This window comes from Rhinatrema bivittatum, chromosome 4 (assembly GCF_901001135.1).
Source record: "Rhinatrema bivittatum chromosome 4, aRhiBiv1.1, whole genome shotgun sequence".
Taxonomy (NCBI): domain Eukaryota; kingdom Metazoa; phylum Chordata; class Amphibia; order Gymnophiona; family Rhinatrematidae; genus Rhinatrema; species Rhinatrema bivittatum.
In genome coordinates, this window is record NC_042618.1 from 435,516,047 (window position 1) to 435,533,116 (window position 17,070).

General features: G+C 40.6%; 1 protein-coding gene across 4 annotated transcripts in view; it reads left to right on the plus strand.

Moving 5' to 3' along the window:
- WASHC4 (WASH complex subunit 4) overlaps positions 1-17,070 on the plus strand; it is a 158,785-nt gene that overhangs the window by 97,710 nt on the left and 44,005 nt on the right. For all 4 annotated transcript variants that reach the window (XM_029601529.1, XM_029601532.1, XM_029601530.1 and 1 more), the window contains 5 exons: positions 3,505-3,651; positions 5,956-6,035; positions 8,846-8,951; positions 14,847-14,963; positions 16,041-16,209. In XM_029601529.1, the coding sequence (XP_029457389.1) occupies positions 3,505-3,651; positions 5,956-6,035; positions 8,846-8,951; positions 14,847-14,963; positions 16,041-16,209 (619 nt within the window). The remainder of the gene's footprint in view (positions 1-3,504; positions 3,652-5,955; positions 6,036-8,845; positions 8,952-14,846; positions 14,964-16,040; positions 16,210-17,070) is intronic.

A 17,070-nucleotide genomic window follows, 5' to 3' on the forward strand; every position in this document is an offset into this window, starting at 1 on the left:
TCTTGCGTATTTCTGAGTCTGGAGTTTCCTTACGCACGGTTCCTTCTTTCTTACCTAAGGTGGTATCGGCCTTCCATGTTAATCAGATGGTGGAATTACCTTCCTTCACAGAGGAGATCTGGTCTTCTCAAGGTCGGGATTTGAGGCATTTGGATGTCCGTCAGGTACTTCTGCGGTACTTGGAGGTGACTAATGAATTTCGAAGGTCGGATCATTTGTTTGTGTTGTGGAATGGCGCCAAGAAGGGTCTTCAGGCATCCAAAACGACTATTGCCCGCTGGCTGAAAGGCGCGATTGCTTCTACATACATTGGTTGCAGAAGGTCTGTACCGGATGGGCTTAAGGCTCATTCTCTGCGTTCTCAAGCGGCTTCGTGGGCTGAAAGCCAGTTTGTGTCTTCCCAGGAGATTTGCAGGGCGGCCACTTGGAAATCCTTGCATACGTTCTCTAGGCATTACCGCTTGGATGTTTGTGGTCCGTCGTCAGACCCTTTTGTGAGCAGTGTACTGCGAGCGGGACTCTCTGGGTCCCACCCCATTTAAGGCGGCTCGGGTACATCCCAGCAGTCTGGACTGATCCTGGTACGTACGGGGAAAGGAAAATTAGTTTCTTACCTGATAATTTTCGTTCCTGTAGTACCAAGGATCAGTCCAGACGCCTGCCCAAGTAGGTTACGGGAGAGTCCGCTCGTGTCTGCTGCTGTTCCTTATATTGCAGTTTCTATGATTACAGAGCATTGGCATAAGTGTTGGTTCATCGTTACAGGCAAGTTTTACAGGGTTCCCTTTCTCCTGTTGGGTCACGGGGGACAGGATGGTTTGTTTTATTAGGACAGTAGTCCTACTTGATGTAGTCATTGTTTGGGTTTAAACCGTTTATTATTCAGCGGAAGGGTATGATTGTTTCTTCTGCTTTGATATTCTTTATACTGAGGGATCGCAGGTGGCACACCAGTATATCTAGGGGGTGCTGCTCAGCTTTTCTCTGACTCCATCTGCTGGAGGGGAGGCATAACCCAGCAGTCTGGACTGATCCTTGGTACTACAGGAACGAAAATTATCAGGTAAGAAACTAATTTTCCTTTGGGCAAGCTTCTGGAGGGAAAAGGCCATAAAATATTAACCACTGAGATGAGGGAAAACTATTGCTATCCCTGGGAGTGAGCAGCAAAAAATAGATGTACTTGTAGGGATCTGCCAGGTACTTGTAAGCTGGATTGGCCTCTGTTGGAGACAGGATGCAGTGTTTGGACTTTGGTCTGGTCCAAAATGGCGTTTCTTATAAATCCTGGCATTAGTACTAGCTTTTTTTTAATGTGGATGTGTTACCATTACTTGTAACATAGAGGCATGATGGCAGAAAGACCATACAGTTCAAGTCTGCCCATCCAAACCAACAGCTTTGCAATTCCTATGCATCAGCTTTACCAGCAGTGGTGGTTCCATTTCCCCAGTGAGCTGTGCGAGCCCTGTGGGGCCAAAGACTATTCCATTTTCCTGTAATCCGGAGGCTCTCTGCAGGCTGATATTTATCTGTCTCACTCTCCCCTCCCAGTATGTAAGAGGTGATTCCATGCTCATTTCCCTCCTTCCCACACCCCCTACCAGCCTCCTCAGAGGTCTTGAACATGAATGTTGGGGGCAGAAGGAAGCGCTCTTCTGTCATATCTCTTTAATACAGATGCAGAGATGGCATCTGATGAGGTCATATGCTCTATTGACCTGCATGTGAGTGAGGGATGGAGGGTTTGGCCCGGAAATGTCTTGCTGTTGGCTGGAATGGAGCTGGAAGGAGTTCAGAGCCTTACTGGAGGACCATGTTAGCCATCGCTGCCAATGACATGAACTTAACTACCCCTCAGAAGGTGCAGTTAACATTTTGCATTACTGGGTGGGTTAGTGCAAATTGCTTGGCTTCACATGCTATGTGGTGACCCATTTTAATAATAATGAGCTGCTTTGCATGAATTTCCTCATGATATAGCTCAAAAAAATGTGTAATATTGTGCTGATTGTTTTCACTATTAAAGAGACTACAAGCGTATGCATTACTATTAACACAGCAGTGTGACACCCATTAATGCTTTTTAGTAGGTCAGCCCCTTAGTAAATGCCTCTGCAGCTTTTGCACCCACTAGAGTACATTTTCAAAGAGGTTCTGTGCATAAAAATAGCACATAGGCACGTAAGTAGCATGTCTTATGTATATGCTATTTTATATAAGGTACCACACTCAAATGCACTTAAATTCTTACGAATTTCAGAGGGATTCAAAAACTAATATATACTATTGAACCACAAAATCACCTCATAAAATGATCTTTCTCCACTTTAAAGCTTTCAAAAAAAATAATTTAATCTCCCAAATGAGTATCTAGTGCAACTATTTTATAACATTTTTTTATAAAAACACACAAATTTTTTTAGCTGAAGAGGAAAATTTCATACCAACTTTTATCCCCAACCGGGTGATATCTTTTTATATTGTAATCATAAACTGACCTCCACCAGCCAATATATTTTTCTGTAAAATTTTGTGTGCGTGAATTAAAAAATCTGCCATTTCATAAACATGTTCGTTCAAAGAGTTACGTTGTAACTATGCAATGCTCCTTGCAAGCAATTCTTGCCAACTTATTAATTTAATTTAATATGGCCCGATTTATCTGTACAGCCTTTCCAATTCCCAACATGGCCGCGTTTCAAATCCTTCACGGATTTTTCCTCAGGGGGTATAGAACTTTCTTCACACAAAGTCGGAATCTTCCTTGTCCAATCCAAACTTAAATTCATGTGAGACTTTAACTCATACGGCAGCTATTAGAATTCAAAATCTTGTTTCACGGCGGCACATTCATCTGTTTCAAGGCTTGAGGAAGCAGATAAGTTCAGTCATGTATGTGGCATACCTCTTACAAAATAGCAACTTTTGTGCAACTTCTGAGCCCTGCCACAGAATATACCCCTAATTTCCCTTCATTACTAATATGCATGTACTGAAACAGACACATGCACTATTTTATAAATACTGATGTAATTTTACATGCACAGACTGTTGAAAATTGGACTCATTTTAAAACAAGCTTTTCATAATTTCATTTTATGTTCCCATGCATGTTGTAGAGTCATCCAGATGACAGCATTTATTTGTGTGTGTGTATAGTCACCATTTCATCACAGTAAGGTGCATGCTATACCGTATTAGGGATGTGAATTCTTTCCTGTGATAAGGTGTGTGCGCAAAGTTTTAAATGCATAAAATATAGTCTTATGTGCATAAAACATTTACACACACGGTTTTGAAAACAAATGGAACAAATGTGTATTTCAAAACACATATAGAAAATTTTTCATTTGTACCGAAAACAAACTGGATTTTTTTCTCACACATTCCTATACCATGTCCCCACAAAAAATCTTAAGTGTAAAATAATGTATTGTTACTTTTTAGATTTTATGTGAGTCTCTATTTTCATTTTTTTCTTTCCCTTCCCCATTTGCCCAGAAAAGAGTAATCTCTGACAAAAAATACAGTGAACAGCGACTTGATGTGCTGTCTGCTCTGGTGCTAGCTGAAAATACTGTTAATGGACCAAGCACAAAACAAAGAAGACTTATTGTTTCCCTAGCACTCAGTGTGGGGACACAGATGGTAAGTGACAGTACAGTGATGATCATTTTGTCAATGTCCTCAGTCTCTGTCCTTGTATACAGCTGGTAAAATAGATAGGTAACCTGCCAGTAATTTCCTTAGTTCAAGGAAGGGGAAGCTTTGAGTAAATGAATGTTTGTGAGTGATAATTACAGCATCTGTTTTATACTTCTTAGCAAGCATTAGGCATATATGCTCTTTTATATGATTTGCATGAGCAATGTGAATGCTAATCATTTAAAATAATGGGCCTTTTGAAGAACGCGCATCACAAATCTATTTAACAAATCAATGTACTGTACAAGGATCTATGATAGCTCTATTAATAATCTCCTCTAATGCAGTGCCTTGGACATACCTACTCAAAGTATTCCGCACTCTGCATTAGTCCATTATCCAGAAAGACCAGCCATGTTGCTTAGATAGTAGGAAGTGTGTGTAGTGAGAAGTTGGAAGTAGAGAAGGGCATGAGGCTGGAACGGAAGGGCAAACTGTATTTCTTCCCTCTGCTGCAGCCTGGCAGTCCTGAAACCTGAGTGGTCCCCCCCCCCCAATACATTCAGCCATATGTGTGAAATTAGGGCACCAGGAAGTGAAAAATGCAGTTGGGTGGTGATGTGGGGGCAGTAGCTGATGACATGTAGATTCTTGTCTCTTTGGATAAAGAGCAAACCAAATGTCTGGCAAAGTTGAACTTTGAGATGGTTGCAATTTAATTTCTCAGACGTAAACTGGTTGTAAATGTTGAAAACACTGAACTTTTGAGGCCGTGACTCCAAGGACCAAAATCGACCCCTATCTCTGTTAAGATTGAGTAAAATGAGATAATCTTTAACATAATTAAGAGTTTGAAGTAAAACTGGATGCAGACTTTAGCCTGTCCTCACAGGTTTCCTGGATAATTAAAAAACAAAACAAAAAAAACCCCCTAAAACATTTTTTAAGTTGACTGATAAAAGAACTTTGCCCCTTTTTTAGATTTTAAATCTTGCATAGTGATCCAGGTCTCAGAATACTATGATAGTCTATGTATAGGTTTGACAGAACAGTGCTTACATAAACTGCAAGTGGCTCAGAATGCTGCAGCTAGACTGGTGAAGGCTGTCCCAGGTACTCTGATGCCAATTTTGAGAATGCTACACTGGCTCCCAGTTCAGGTTTGCATTCACTTCAAATTGTTCTTTCATATTCTGGATGATGAGAAGGAATGCGCATCCTTATCTGAAAGAAAAATTAACATGGTACACTCCACACCGGCATTTATAGTCTGAGCAAAGGACATTGCTAGTGGTCCCTCTGATGAGGAAGAAGGAGAAAATCTGTGAGGAAGAGAAATTTCTCAGTAGTAGCCCACCCCTACCATATGGAATAAGCTCCTGTTGGCACTTTGGTTGAAGCAGAATTATCTTACCTTCCAGAAGAAAGTCCAAGAATGGTTTTTTCGTGTTAAAAACTTTGACGTGGGTGTAGTCAAGAGGGCTGAGTATTTTTCAGTATTATATTCTGGCTGTTTTCTTTGTGAAATTTATTTACAGTGAAATAAAAGTCAAACAAAAATGCAGTTCACCTTAAGTTCTGGTAGCATACAGACATGACATCTAGGAGGTCTGTGCATAGAATTGGGTTCCTGTTTGCTCTTTGGGGCTTCTCTAACCCTTCTAGGCCCTGAGTTCTTATACACTGGTAAGGGGCTCCTCCCTTCACCCAGGATTCCTTGTGGGTCTGGATCTTAAGGAAGACTGGGTGGGACAGCTTTGCCTGGTCCCTTAAGGTAGTCTGAGAGAGTTTCCTATAGGCTCCCTCATAGCTGTATATTATATGTTAATCATAAACCACATTGGGTGACATTATTTAGTTTGGCATTGCAGTATAGAAAATTGAATAACTAAATAGTTCAGTATTTATTTATTATTTTTATATACCAACATTCGATCTCAATTGAGATATCACACCGGTTTACATTCAGGTACTGTAGGTATTTCTCTGTCCCCAGAGGGCTTACAATCTAAGTTTTTGTACCTGAGGCAATGGAGGGTAAAGTGACTTGCCCAAGGTCACAAGGAGCGACAGCAGGATTTGAACGCTGGTCTCCTGGTTCATAGTCCACTGCTCTAACCATCAGAATGCTATCAGGCTATTCCTCCTCCCTGTGGAACATATGGCTATTTTCCTTGAGGTTTCTGCAACATGATTTTATTTTTCAGTACTTTTAGCAAAATAGGAAATGTCCACCTATAGCCATGAATGTGTAATCTTTGTGCTTTTTTTTTTTTAACTTTTCCTAAACTTTTTCTTATTTAACAGAAAACATTTAAAGATGAAGAGCTACTTCCACTTCAGCTAGTTATGAAAAAAATGGATTTAATCAGTGATCTGAGGGAAAGGTAAGGGACCCCCTAAATGTACATGATCTGATTTTACAAAGTAGAGAGCCCTGAAGACATGAATGCAGCGGTGGAGTCCCCCCTTAGAAGCAGCTTGATGCCTGGAGTGGCTAGAAGGTGAAATTCTGACCAGTGTGCTATGGGAGTGTAGTCTGACACAAACCGAGCAATACAGCCTGATTTTAGTTCATGGAAATGCTCTGTTGATTACCGTTGTAAAGTCGATTATCAAGACAAAAGCAGTCTTCTGGCTGTGGAAATGAGTTAGTCAACTGGTAGTTTTGATTCAGTGACATGACATTAAATATATTTCCCTTATGCCCTGTCTCATGTTCTTTGACCTTATGTTATCAACCGTATGCAATTTTTAGTACTGTGAAGGTATATAAGAAAACCTAATGGAGCTGGTTCATCTGGCTTCTGAGTTAACTTGCTGTATCTTGGGCTTTCCTTGCTGGGAGAATAGCTTTGTCCAGTCTGATGGGCCAAATTAGAATTTTCTGGTGAGTACTGCATGTGCCCCTCTCTAAAGTTTGAAGCTGACCTCATGGACGTGGTGGTGCCAGGAGTTTGTAACATTGGTTTAAAACATGTTTTCAAATGTCAGATGTCTAGGTAACCTCATGAAGGTTTTTACAATGTAATTCAACTGTCTTTGAGTTATTTGCCCACATACTTAAGGCCGCAAGTTGACAATATTGTATTTCTGACTACCTATTTCAAAACTTGCCTGAAAGGAATCTACCTGTGCTTCAGATTATTTTTCAATATTGACTAAAAAGAAAACAAGATGAAAAATGTCTGCTAGAAGCATGCAATTGTTTCTCTTTCTTCAAGCGAGTGAAATTTTAGCACAGGGGGATTGTAAGCAGTATGAGGTTCTGTAACCTGTCTGAAGCTATGCACCTCATTTCCCCCTCCCCCCACATCTATCAGGGCTGGTAGTGCTACAGACAATTATCTCTATACCTACAGACTGTTACCGCCTATACCTACACAATCTGAATAATTCAGGAAAGACCACGTGTTTTATCCACAGAATCAGACTTTGCAGGGTAAGCATTTAGAAGAAAAAAAAACATTACATGTCTCTAAAGTCCTTGCTGCTTAATATAGGCTTATACGGAATAAAGCTCTGTATCATTAGTGGATTGAAAAATGCCAGAAACCTTAACCTGCTTTGGAGTATTAATAAAGGCAACAAGCTGGCTAGCTCCCCCAATTTTAGGAGATTTCGTCCTGTTTCAGAGACCTCCTGGCAGAGACTATGCCAGAGTGAGACGGTCTCTGGTGAAGAGAGTGTGCGTTCTTGGCCCCTGTCACAAGCTGGGCCTTTAAAGCTTGCGTCCGCTCAGGGGAAGGGAAGCCAGCTTTGGCACAGGCAGCCAGATAACAGCTCTCGCTTCACAGCTGGGAGAGGCATGGGTGATGCATCAGGCATTGTCTTAAGGTGAAAATGGTCTTTATTTCAGTCATTCCCCCCCCCCCCCACTGCAGCTTTTAATAGTCCAGACATGCATATGTAAACAACTCATGCATAGTCAAGTAATGAGATGGACAGGTGGTCATTTCATAGCGCTGATCCCCCTTCTCTATCTGGGGGAGGAGAGGGTCACTGCTCCTGCTGCGTGGTGATCAGGGCTGGAGTCTTGTTGCCTCTTGACCAGCGCTGCTTTGCCATGTCAGTGATTTTCTCCATTTTAGATCTGACACCTCTCTCCCATTGGGGGGGGGGGTGTCACTGCTCATGTCTGAACTGTCCTCGGATAGGTTGTTTTTCTGTTCTGGGTGGATTGTTGTTTTTGGAGTTCACATGGGAACCCTCTTCTTGGTTTGGTTGGTTGTTGTTTCTAGGTAGACTTAAGTTATTTGTGTGTCTCTGACCTTTGACAGTCCTGGGGCCACTTACTTCATCATTTGTTGAAAGAAGCTTATAGCCCTTAAATCAAACAAGCAGATCAGATAACTTGGATGGTATTGTTGCCCTCGTCAGAAGTTTCTCATCTTGTTTTTCTGTGCTGAGATATACATGTCAACATCCATTTTTTTTTTAAGTCTGTGTCCCTCTGAAGTCAATATTCATAGAAGTTAGAATTCATATTTTACAGTAAAACCTCTAGTATCTCCCTACAGGAGTGACACTAAGTTGTCAAGCAATTATAATTTTGCACAAATTTGAACTAAAATCATAATTCCTTGACAATTTTTAGTCCCAATTCCCCTGAGCTGAATTAGCACTGTAGAGAAACACGCCTAAAAGGGATAGGTTATGAAAGGAACATTGTCATTAGGTTTAATTGTGGCCTTACAAAACATTCTTGATGAAAGCATGCTGACATAAATCTCACCATTATTCACTGCATTGAGAAAATTACTATAGCAGAGTCAGTTAACATGAGGACAGGAGCTTTTGTTTTTAGTTGAGCAGCTTCATTCTGCTCCCTTTTTGGGTGTCAAACCAATGAGAAGTGATCCCTAATGGAGCTGCAACCCTATGAGCTTTCATTCACACCTGCCTAGTATTTTTATTTCATTTTTACCCTCCCCTGCTCTTATCTAACTCCGTTACTGCAGCAACAGTTCTTGGTTATGAGTCACATGCAGCTCCCATTGGAACCTAGTGCACCCCAAATCTGGCCCTGGGGTGTCACTATTGAGCAATGGTGTGGACCCAGGGACTGCAGCATGAGGAATCAGGAATCTAACTTGGGTCTCCCATGCTCTGCCCTTGGGATGGCTCTAAGATCTGATTCCCCATGGACCCTATATTTATTTATTTTTGAGCACTTAACATTTTTTTTCCATTTCAGGGTCCGAGTACAGTGTGACTGTGCCTTCCTGTACTGGCATCGAGCAGTGTTCCCAATTTATTTAGATGATGCCTACGAGCATGCGGTGGATGCAGCGCGATTACATGTAAGTACATTTGGATACGTACATCAGTCTAGAATTGTTAGACGGGCGGTCTTTGCAGGTTAGAGCAGCTGTAATCTGTTTTTAAACACTCATGGTGCTAGTCGTAAGATTTCACAACTTCATCCGATCATCATTTTATGACATTTGCTTTAATTTATTTTATTTATTTATTTATTTAAAATTTTTATATACCGGCATTCATGTTGCAAACACATCATGCCGGTTTACATATAACAGGGGTGTACAGTAAACAATTCAATAACCTATTTGTGTAGAAGGAAGCAGTTACAAATAACAAGGTAATAGAACTGGGAGGAGAGAAGAAAAGAAAGAGAATAACATTAGGTATAGGTATTTACATTAGTAATAACATTTTTACATGTGGAAGTGGTAGAATCTGGCTGAATAGAATTAATCGGTGTCCGGGAAAGCTTTTTTAAACAGCCAGGTCTTAAGTCTCTTCCTGAAGGTTGGGAGGCTGGGCTCCTGTCTAAGGTCCGGTGGGATGGAGTTCCATAGAAGGGGGCCGGCTGTTGAAAAGGCCCGATCTCTCAAGGTAATGTGTTTGGTAGTTTTGGCTGGGGGCACTTGAAGAGATCCTCTAAGTGTGTCTCTTGTTGGTCTGGAGGAGTTATAAATTTGGAATGGGACTTGTAAGTCGAGTGGGGTGTGTTGATGGATGGTTTTGTATATTATGGAAAGAGATTTGTAGAGGATTCTAAAGTGAACAGGCAACCAGTGGAGATCTTTTAGGATTGGAGATATATGGTCCCTCCTCCTGGAGTTTGTCAGTAATCTTGCCGCAGCGTTTTGTAACATCTGGAGGGGTCTAGTATAGGAGGAAGGTAGGCCCAGAAGGATAGAGTTACAGTAATCGATCTTAGAAAAAATGATAGCTTGTAGAATGGTTCTGAAGTCCTGAGTGTGGAAGAGTGGTCTAATTCTTTTCAGAACTTGGAGTTTGTGGAAACAGTCCTTGGTGGTTCTGTTGATGTAAGCTTTAAGGTTCATCCGGTTATCAATTAATACTCCTAGATCTCTCACCTGTGTAGTAGTTGGGATAGTTGGAGGATTAGAGATGGAATTATTATCTGGGGAGATGAGAAGCAGTTCTGTTTTAGAGGAGTTTAAAACTAGGTTTAGGTTAGCCAGGAGATGTTTAATTTCGAAGAGACAGTTTTCCCAGTGAACCAATGTTTTTGTGTAAGATTCTTTAATGGGTATCACGATCTGGATGTCGTCGGCGTAGAGGAAATGTTTGAGGTTAAGGTTGGAGAGGAGTTGGCAGATAGGTAAAAGATAAATGTTAAAGAGTGTAGGTGACAGTGAGGAGCCCTGGGGGACACCTATGGATGCGTCCATTCGTGAAGATTCTTTGTTCTGTATCTTAACCTTGAAGCCTCTGTTGGAGAGAAAAGATTTAAACCATGAGAGAGCTGTGCCTGAGATACCTATAGAAGCCAGAATGGAAGTGAGAATGGAATGATTGACCGTATCAAAGGCGGCTGATAGGTCCAGTAGAATTAAGAGGAAGGATTGGCCTTTGTCAAGGCCCATTAATATGAAGTCAGACATGGAGATGAGGAGGGATTCTGTGTTCAGTGACTTGCGAAATCCGTATTGTGATTGGAATAGGATTTTGTTTTCTTCTATGTATTCGGAGAGTTGAGTATTGACAACTTTTTCTAGAATCTTGGCTATGAATGGGAGATTGGCGATAGGACGGAAGTTGTTGGGGTCTTTAGGATCCAAGTTGGGTTTCTTGAGTAGAGGTTTGATGGAGGCCAATTTGAGGTCGTCAGGATATAGTCCTTGGGAGAGTGAGCAGTTTATGATGTCCGACAAGGTTTTAGCGATGGAGTCAGGGATGGCCAGGAGCAGTTTGGTGGGGATAGTATCCAAAGGATGGGAGGAAGGTTTCATTCTTCTTATAAGAGTTTGTATCTCTAAGATAGAGATGGGTTCAAGTGTTTCCAGACCATTGTTGTTGAGGGATGATTGTTGAAGAGACTGGTAAAGAGCAGGGTCGGTGGGATTAGAAGGCAGATGAGTTAGAAGGCTGTTGACTTTGTTGTGAAAATGAAGAGCAAGTTCTTCAGCTTTGGGTTGTGCTAGGTCGTTGGGAATCTCCTGTGGGATGATTTGGGTGAGATTGGAGACATAGGCGAAGAGGGCTTTTGCGTCGAAGATTAAGTGGTGAATCTTGGATGCATAGTAGTCCCTTTTGGATTTAGAGGTAGTTGACTTGTATTGATGGAGGGTGGCTTTGTAGATGGATCGTGTATTGGTGCTTGGGGATTTGCGCCAGTCGCTCTCTTTCTGTCTTAGATTTTGTTTTAGCTTTCTTAGTTCTTCCGTGAACCATGGTTGTCTTTTGGAGGCGTTTGGGAGTGATTTTTTGGTTGCTAGCGGACATAGCTTGTCGGCTATGGAATCTGTGATGGCTTTCCAAGAGCGGAGAGCTGTGTTCGGGTTTGAGAGTACTTCATTTAATCAATGAAGGAAGAGACAAAGGAAATATAGGATGCAGCCAAGTGAACTGTATGCATGGCATTGTACAAGGACTAAAGTGCTCTGGTAGAAACACAGTCACTTTTTGAGCCTGAAAGGCATCAGCCAGACTTTCCAGAAGAGTCCAGAAAACATGGATACAGCAACAGTTCGGATGTCACTCTAAAGCAGTCCAGTACATTTTTTTTTGTAAGATAATTCTGTTGAATTAAATTCATTAAGCTCCCCTTTTCTTGTTTTGATTTAGATTTCATCCCTGAGGTGACACTGGCATTTATTATTTTTGAAAGCTCTTCCTCCTTAACCATTCCTTCTGTAATAACTCTTAGTAAATGAGGGAGCCAGTATGCTAATCCTTATTGGACTCCTGGGCAGGCATCACACTAATACATGGAGAGCAGGCATGGACTCGAAGGAGATTTTCAGTAGGAGGTGGGACCATTATGCACATTCACACTTTGTTTCAGATATCAAAATATTGAAACTATATAGCAACAAAAAACAGACCTGGGAATAAAAACAAAACACTGAGAGGAAACAGTAAACCAAGGAAGCTGGCAAGTTGATAATTTTGAAAACTCCTTGTGCAAGAAATGTGGGCTAAGGATTGTTTTTAATTGCTTAAATCTGACTGAAAATGGACATTCAGATACCTCAAAACTTAATGTTTTTCAGAGGAAGGAAACTTCTAGAATCAGAGGTGGAAGTGGAGGGGTGGAAATTCAAGAAAACATTTCTTCGCAAATAGGGTAGTGGATTATACATGGAGCAAATGGAGGTGGAAGCAAAAATAGTATTGGATGATTCTTTGCAGTGGGGGGAGCCAAGGGGAAATAAAACTAGATGGGGCTTTTGCAGTCTTTAGCTGCCATCAATTTCTTTTTCAAGTGTTCTGCAACCAATAATTATGGTGCTTTTTCAATGAGAAATTTCTGTCTAAATAGCTGATCTAAGCTATTTTATTATCCATTAAGCACTTACTAGTACGTAACCCTGACAGTAACAGCAACTTGTTTGTATGCTGCTGCCCCTGCATGCCTCACCGTTTATTTTATTTAAACGTATTTATAGTTCTTGCCCTCCGAATAGTTTGGGACGGGTTACAATTTCACATACACAATTATAAAATCACAGCAAATACATAATGTTGAGACAAGAAAACCAATAAGCTGTATCTTAAGTGGTGATGGTAATGTCCATAGAGAAGCTTTCAGCCTGGAAGCTTATTAGGTAAGATTAAGCACAGGGAGGTTGTGACTTGCTCACAACCTCCCTGTGCTTAAATTAGAGATTGTCAAATTAGAGAACACAGTTGTGTTCTCTAATTTGACAATCTTCAAAGGAAAAAGAAATCCAGTCAGAAACAATTGTTACAAGTACCAGTTTCCTGTGTCAGTCCTGTTCTGGAGATGTTGGATAATATCGATTTTAAGCAGCAATGCACTTTAACTAGAAAATATACAGAGGAATGCAACAAAATGATAAAGGGGATGGAATGGCGCCATTATAAAAAGAGGCTAAACAGACTAGGACTCTTCATACTGGAGAACAGATGACTAAGGGGGGATATGATAGAGGTTTATAAAGTCTTGTGTGAGGTGGACCAGTTAAGTAGGGAGTGGTTATTTACCCTTTCAAATAATATGAAGACCAAGGGGCACTCCATGAAACTAGCAGGTCAGCAGATTTAAAAAGAGTATTTTTTTACTCAATGCACAATCAAGCTATGCAGCTTGTTGCTAGAGGAGATGGGCAAGACATCTAGATTAGCTGATTTTTAAAAGAGGGTTGGATAAGTCCAATCTCTTTCAAGAAAAAACTCAAAACATGGCTATTCAGCCTAGCATTTCCAGAGCCCTCTTGTTAACCAACTACTTTCTCTTCTCAGCCTACACAGTCTCTTCCACTTTCCCCTCTTAAGTATATCCTGTTGTAATTTTGCTCTCAGACCCACTCTCCTTTTCATTTTCTCACCCTGTTTCCCTGGTCAAGGACCATTGATCCCTGCTGGTCCGGCCTTTTTCACGTCTCCTTCTTTTCAAGCTCGTTGCTCTCCTTCATTCCGTTTCTCCCCCCTGGCAACCTACCCAAACTGTTTTAGACTATCCAATGCCTAGTTTCTTTCCTTAGTGCTTTATCACTCTAATCTTGCTCTCACTATTATTTAACGCATATTCCTTGTTACTCAAAGTTGGTTTTTTGAGATGTTAATCAAAGTTGTTTTTAGATGTTTCTTGTTCTATGTAATTGCTCAAGGGCAAGCCTTTTTTTGTTTCACTGTAAACCGGTTTGATTTGTATCGAATGCAAGAAGATTGGTATATAAAAGTCAAAAATAAATAAATAAGTTCCTGGAAGAAAAGTTCATAAATCATTAGTAGCAGGTAGACTTGGGAAAGCCACAGCGTATACCTGAGAGTAAGCAACAAGAAATGAGTCTACTCTCTGGGCTCTGTTAGGTACTTGTAACCCAGATTGGCTCTCTCTGAAACTGGATGCTGAGCTTGATGGACCTTGGTCTGACCCAGCATGGCACATCTTATCTTTGTATAGGGGGCTGACTTTCTTCTATTTGTGTGACCACAAATAAGCATGTATATTGGTAATGAGGAATTAAGCAAGTGTTTTTCTGCAGGAGAAGTTTTTCAACAGTAAATCACCCTGGAGCATCCATTGTGTTTTCCTGGGATACATATCCTTGCTTACTGTCGGTGGTGCAAGTCGTTTTCCCTTTAGGTGTGGAATGAGACAGAACCTTTGAAACTCAAACCCAGTGTGTGTAGTTATTTCATAAGCATTTACCCCAACAGGTGTTCCAGGTGAAGAGAATAGAAATGTGCCTGTGTAACCGTCAGTAATGAGTCAGGAAAGAGGTCCAGACAACTGATCCATAAGGATAGACTTTTATTGCCAGCAAGATGCAGCTAAGACAAAGGCTTAGAACAAACTGCATGCCACTCCCCGTGGGGAGTAGACTTTTATACATTCTTTCAAGTAGGTGTAGCTTATAATCAGACCATTGCACACGTCATTTAACAGACATGATATGATGGACATTTTATAGCAGCAATCTTATTAATACAGTACAAAATATTATTACAAAATGGTAGTGCGTTTCACTGAATGTCAGTACGTAAGTGCGTAGTGCATGCCATTGCGTATCAAATGTTAGTACATTTAATATGGCTGTGCGTTTCAATGCGTTTCAATGATGACGTTGTTAATTAGAAATTCTCAGTTTCTCATTCAACGATTGTTCATAGGAATCTGAGCTCCTACACCTGTAATCAGATTTATGTTTCCATTAGCATTGAATAAGCTTATCTGTTTGATTTTCAGAGCACACATGGAGATTGCTTTTTAAATTTTCCATTTTGTATTTCAGTATATGTTCAGTGCTTTGCAGAACTGTGTACCAGGATTGATGTATGCAAGACATCTGGAGTCTTATGATGTCCTTTTGGACTGCTATGACAACGAAATCATGCGGGTCTTGAATGAGGTAATTATAATAATGACAGAGTGTATCGTTAAACTTTTCAATTCCAAGGAAAGGGAAGGTGGGTGATGTAGTACAAAGACCTATTTGACCTTTTAGGACTGCTTTTGCATTTGCAGTATACTTCTCAGCATTTTAGAGAAGTAGAAAATCCACTACCAAGCATTTTTGATAAAGAGTACAGCTCCACACTTGAAACTGATCTTTTTAATTTTCAAACTATTGTGTAAAAAAACAAAACAAAAAAAACCTACTATATTACTAGCAGTCTGTAATAGGTGGAAAATGTTTCATATGGCATGCACACATGCCTTAAAATGACACTATTATCTAACTTCTTGGATTTTTTTACAGTTCATTTAATAGATCAAACAGTATTAAATTTGTCCACTTTTTTCATTCTCTGAAGTCACTTGATGTGTCAAAAGTCCATTTGCAAGCTGTTTTGTTCTTATTCATCCAGGGGTAGACATGTCTTACCTGAGAAAATATAGTAAACCGCCTTGAGCTAAAATTGGGAAGGCAATCTAAAAACAAAATATTATAATAGTTTTTATTCCAAGCTTCTAAAAATCACTCTGTACCTAGAAGGAACATTTAAGGGGAACACCTTCATATTGTGCGGAAGTGTAAAGTCTGCAGGTACTTTCTACCTGCAGAAGGTCAATTCAAAGGGAAATCTTGCCCTTTGAAAATTGGGTCAGAGACTGTACACAGACCTGCACTTGCTATTTGTATGGGCACTTCTCTCCAGCAAAAGTACGCATGGATGCACTAAACCCTTCCCAACTCCAACCCCAGGAGCTCCTCTGTCTGCAAGTAAAAGTACTGGCACTGTTCGGCAGACTTTTAAGCATAGAGAGGGGGTGAGCCCATTTCTGTGTGCAAAATACTCTTACCTGTGGAAATGTCTTTGAAAATTGCCTTCAAGAAGATCAACCAAGTTAAGTAGAACCCTAAAAGTAGATGTTTTGAGAGCCATCACCATCATTGTCGTTTATATAAAGAAGACAGCAATTTTAAGAGCGCTGTATAAATGCGATGTAAAATGAAGTGTGATTTTTCACTCTTCTTAAACAGCACCTGCTGGACAAGTTGTGCAAAGAAATTGAGAAGGATTTACGGCTCTCTGTACACACCCATTTAAAACTAGATGAGAGGAATCCCTTCAAGGTTGGCATGAAGGACCTAGCGCATTTTTTCTCCTTGAAGCCTATTCGATTTTTCAACAGATTCATTGACATCAAAGGTATTTAATTTAGTTGTTCACTTATTTTCATTTTGTTTCAGGTTCATCTGTTTTCTAGTGTGTCTTGTTTTTGTTTTTCCTTTGTCTTCCCCTCAGGAGTCAGATCTTTCTACCCCCGAACCTTTTCATTTTAATCCTTAAACTGTTACGCAGCCAGTTATTGCCCTGCAATCTTTCCCTAAATCAGCCACACAAAAGTAGTGGTAAATGGAATTCACCCAAGAAAAGAGCATGGAGGGAGGGGGTTACCAGTCATGTACCACAGGGATCGGGGGTCAGTCTTCAATCCGTTCATGTTCAACATTTTCATTAGCGATATTGTGGAAGGGTTATCAGGAGGAAAGGTTAGACTTTAAATGGATAAGACCAAAATCCTGCAAGAGGTCAGAAACCCTGGAAGATGTACAACCTGAGGGAGGGATCTAGTGAAGCTTGAGGAACAGTCTGGAGTCTGGAAGCTAAAATTTAATGCAAAAAAAAAGCAGAGTCATTTGTGTTGTGAAAATCCAAGGGTGCAGTACATTATAGGGGGTTAAAAAGTTCTGCACACAAAACAAGAGCGATCATATCTGATCTGGGAGTGATCGTATCTGATGATCATAAGGTGGCCAAACAAGTAGATAAGGCACTGGAAAAGCAAGAAAGATGCTTGGCTGCATAGGGAGAGGAATAGCTAGCAGGAAAAAGAAGGCAATGCCTATTTCCTTATTCTTGTGCTCCACCATTCAAGTACATATGAGTCCTATCCCTAATCCAGCGGTTGGAGGCAGTTGTTTTTCCTTTTTTGGTAATATCATCTGTATGTACATCATACCTGGAACCAGGTATAGCCAGTGTTCTCTGCCTCTGGCTACTAGATGG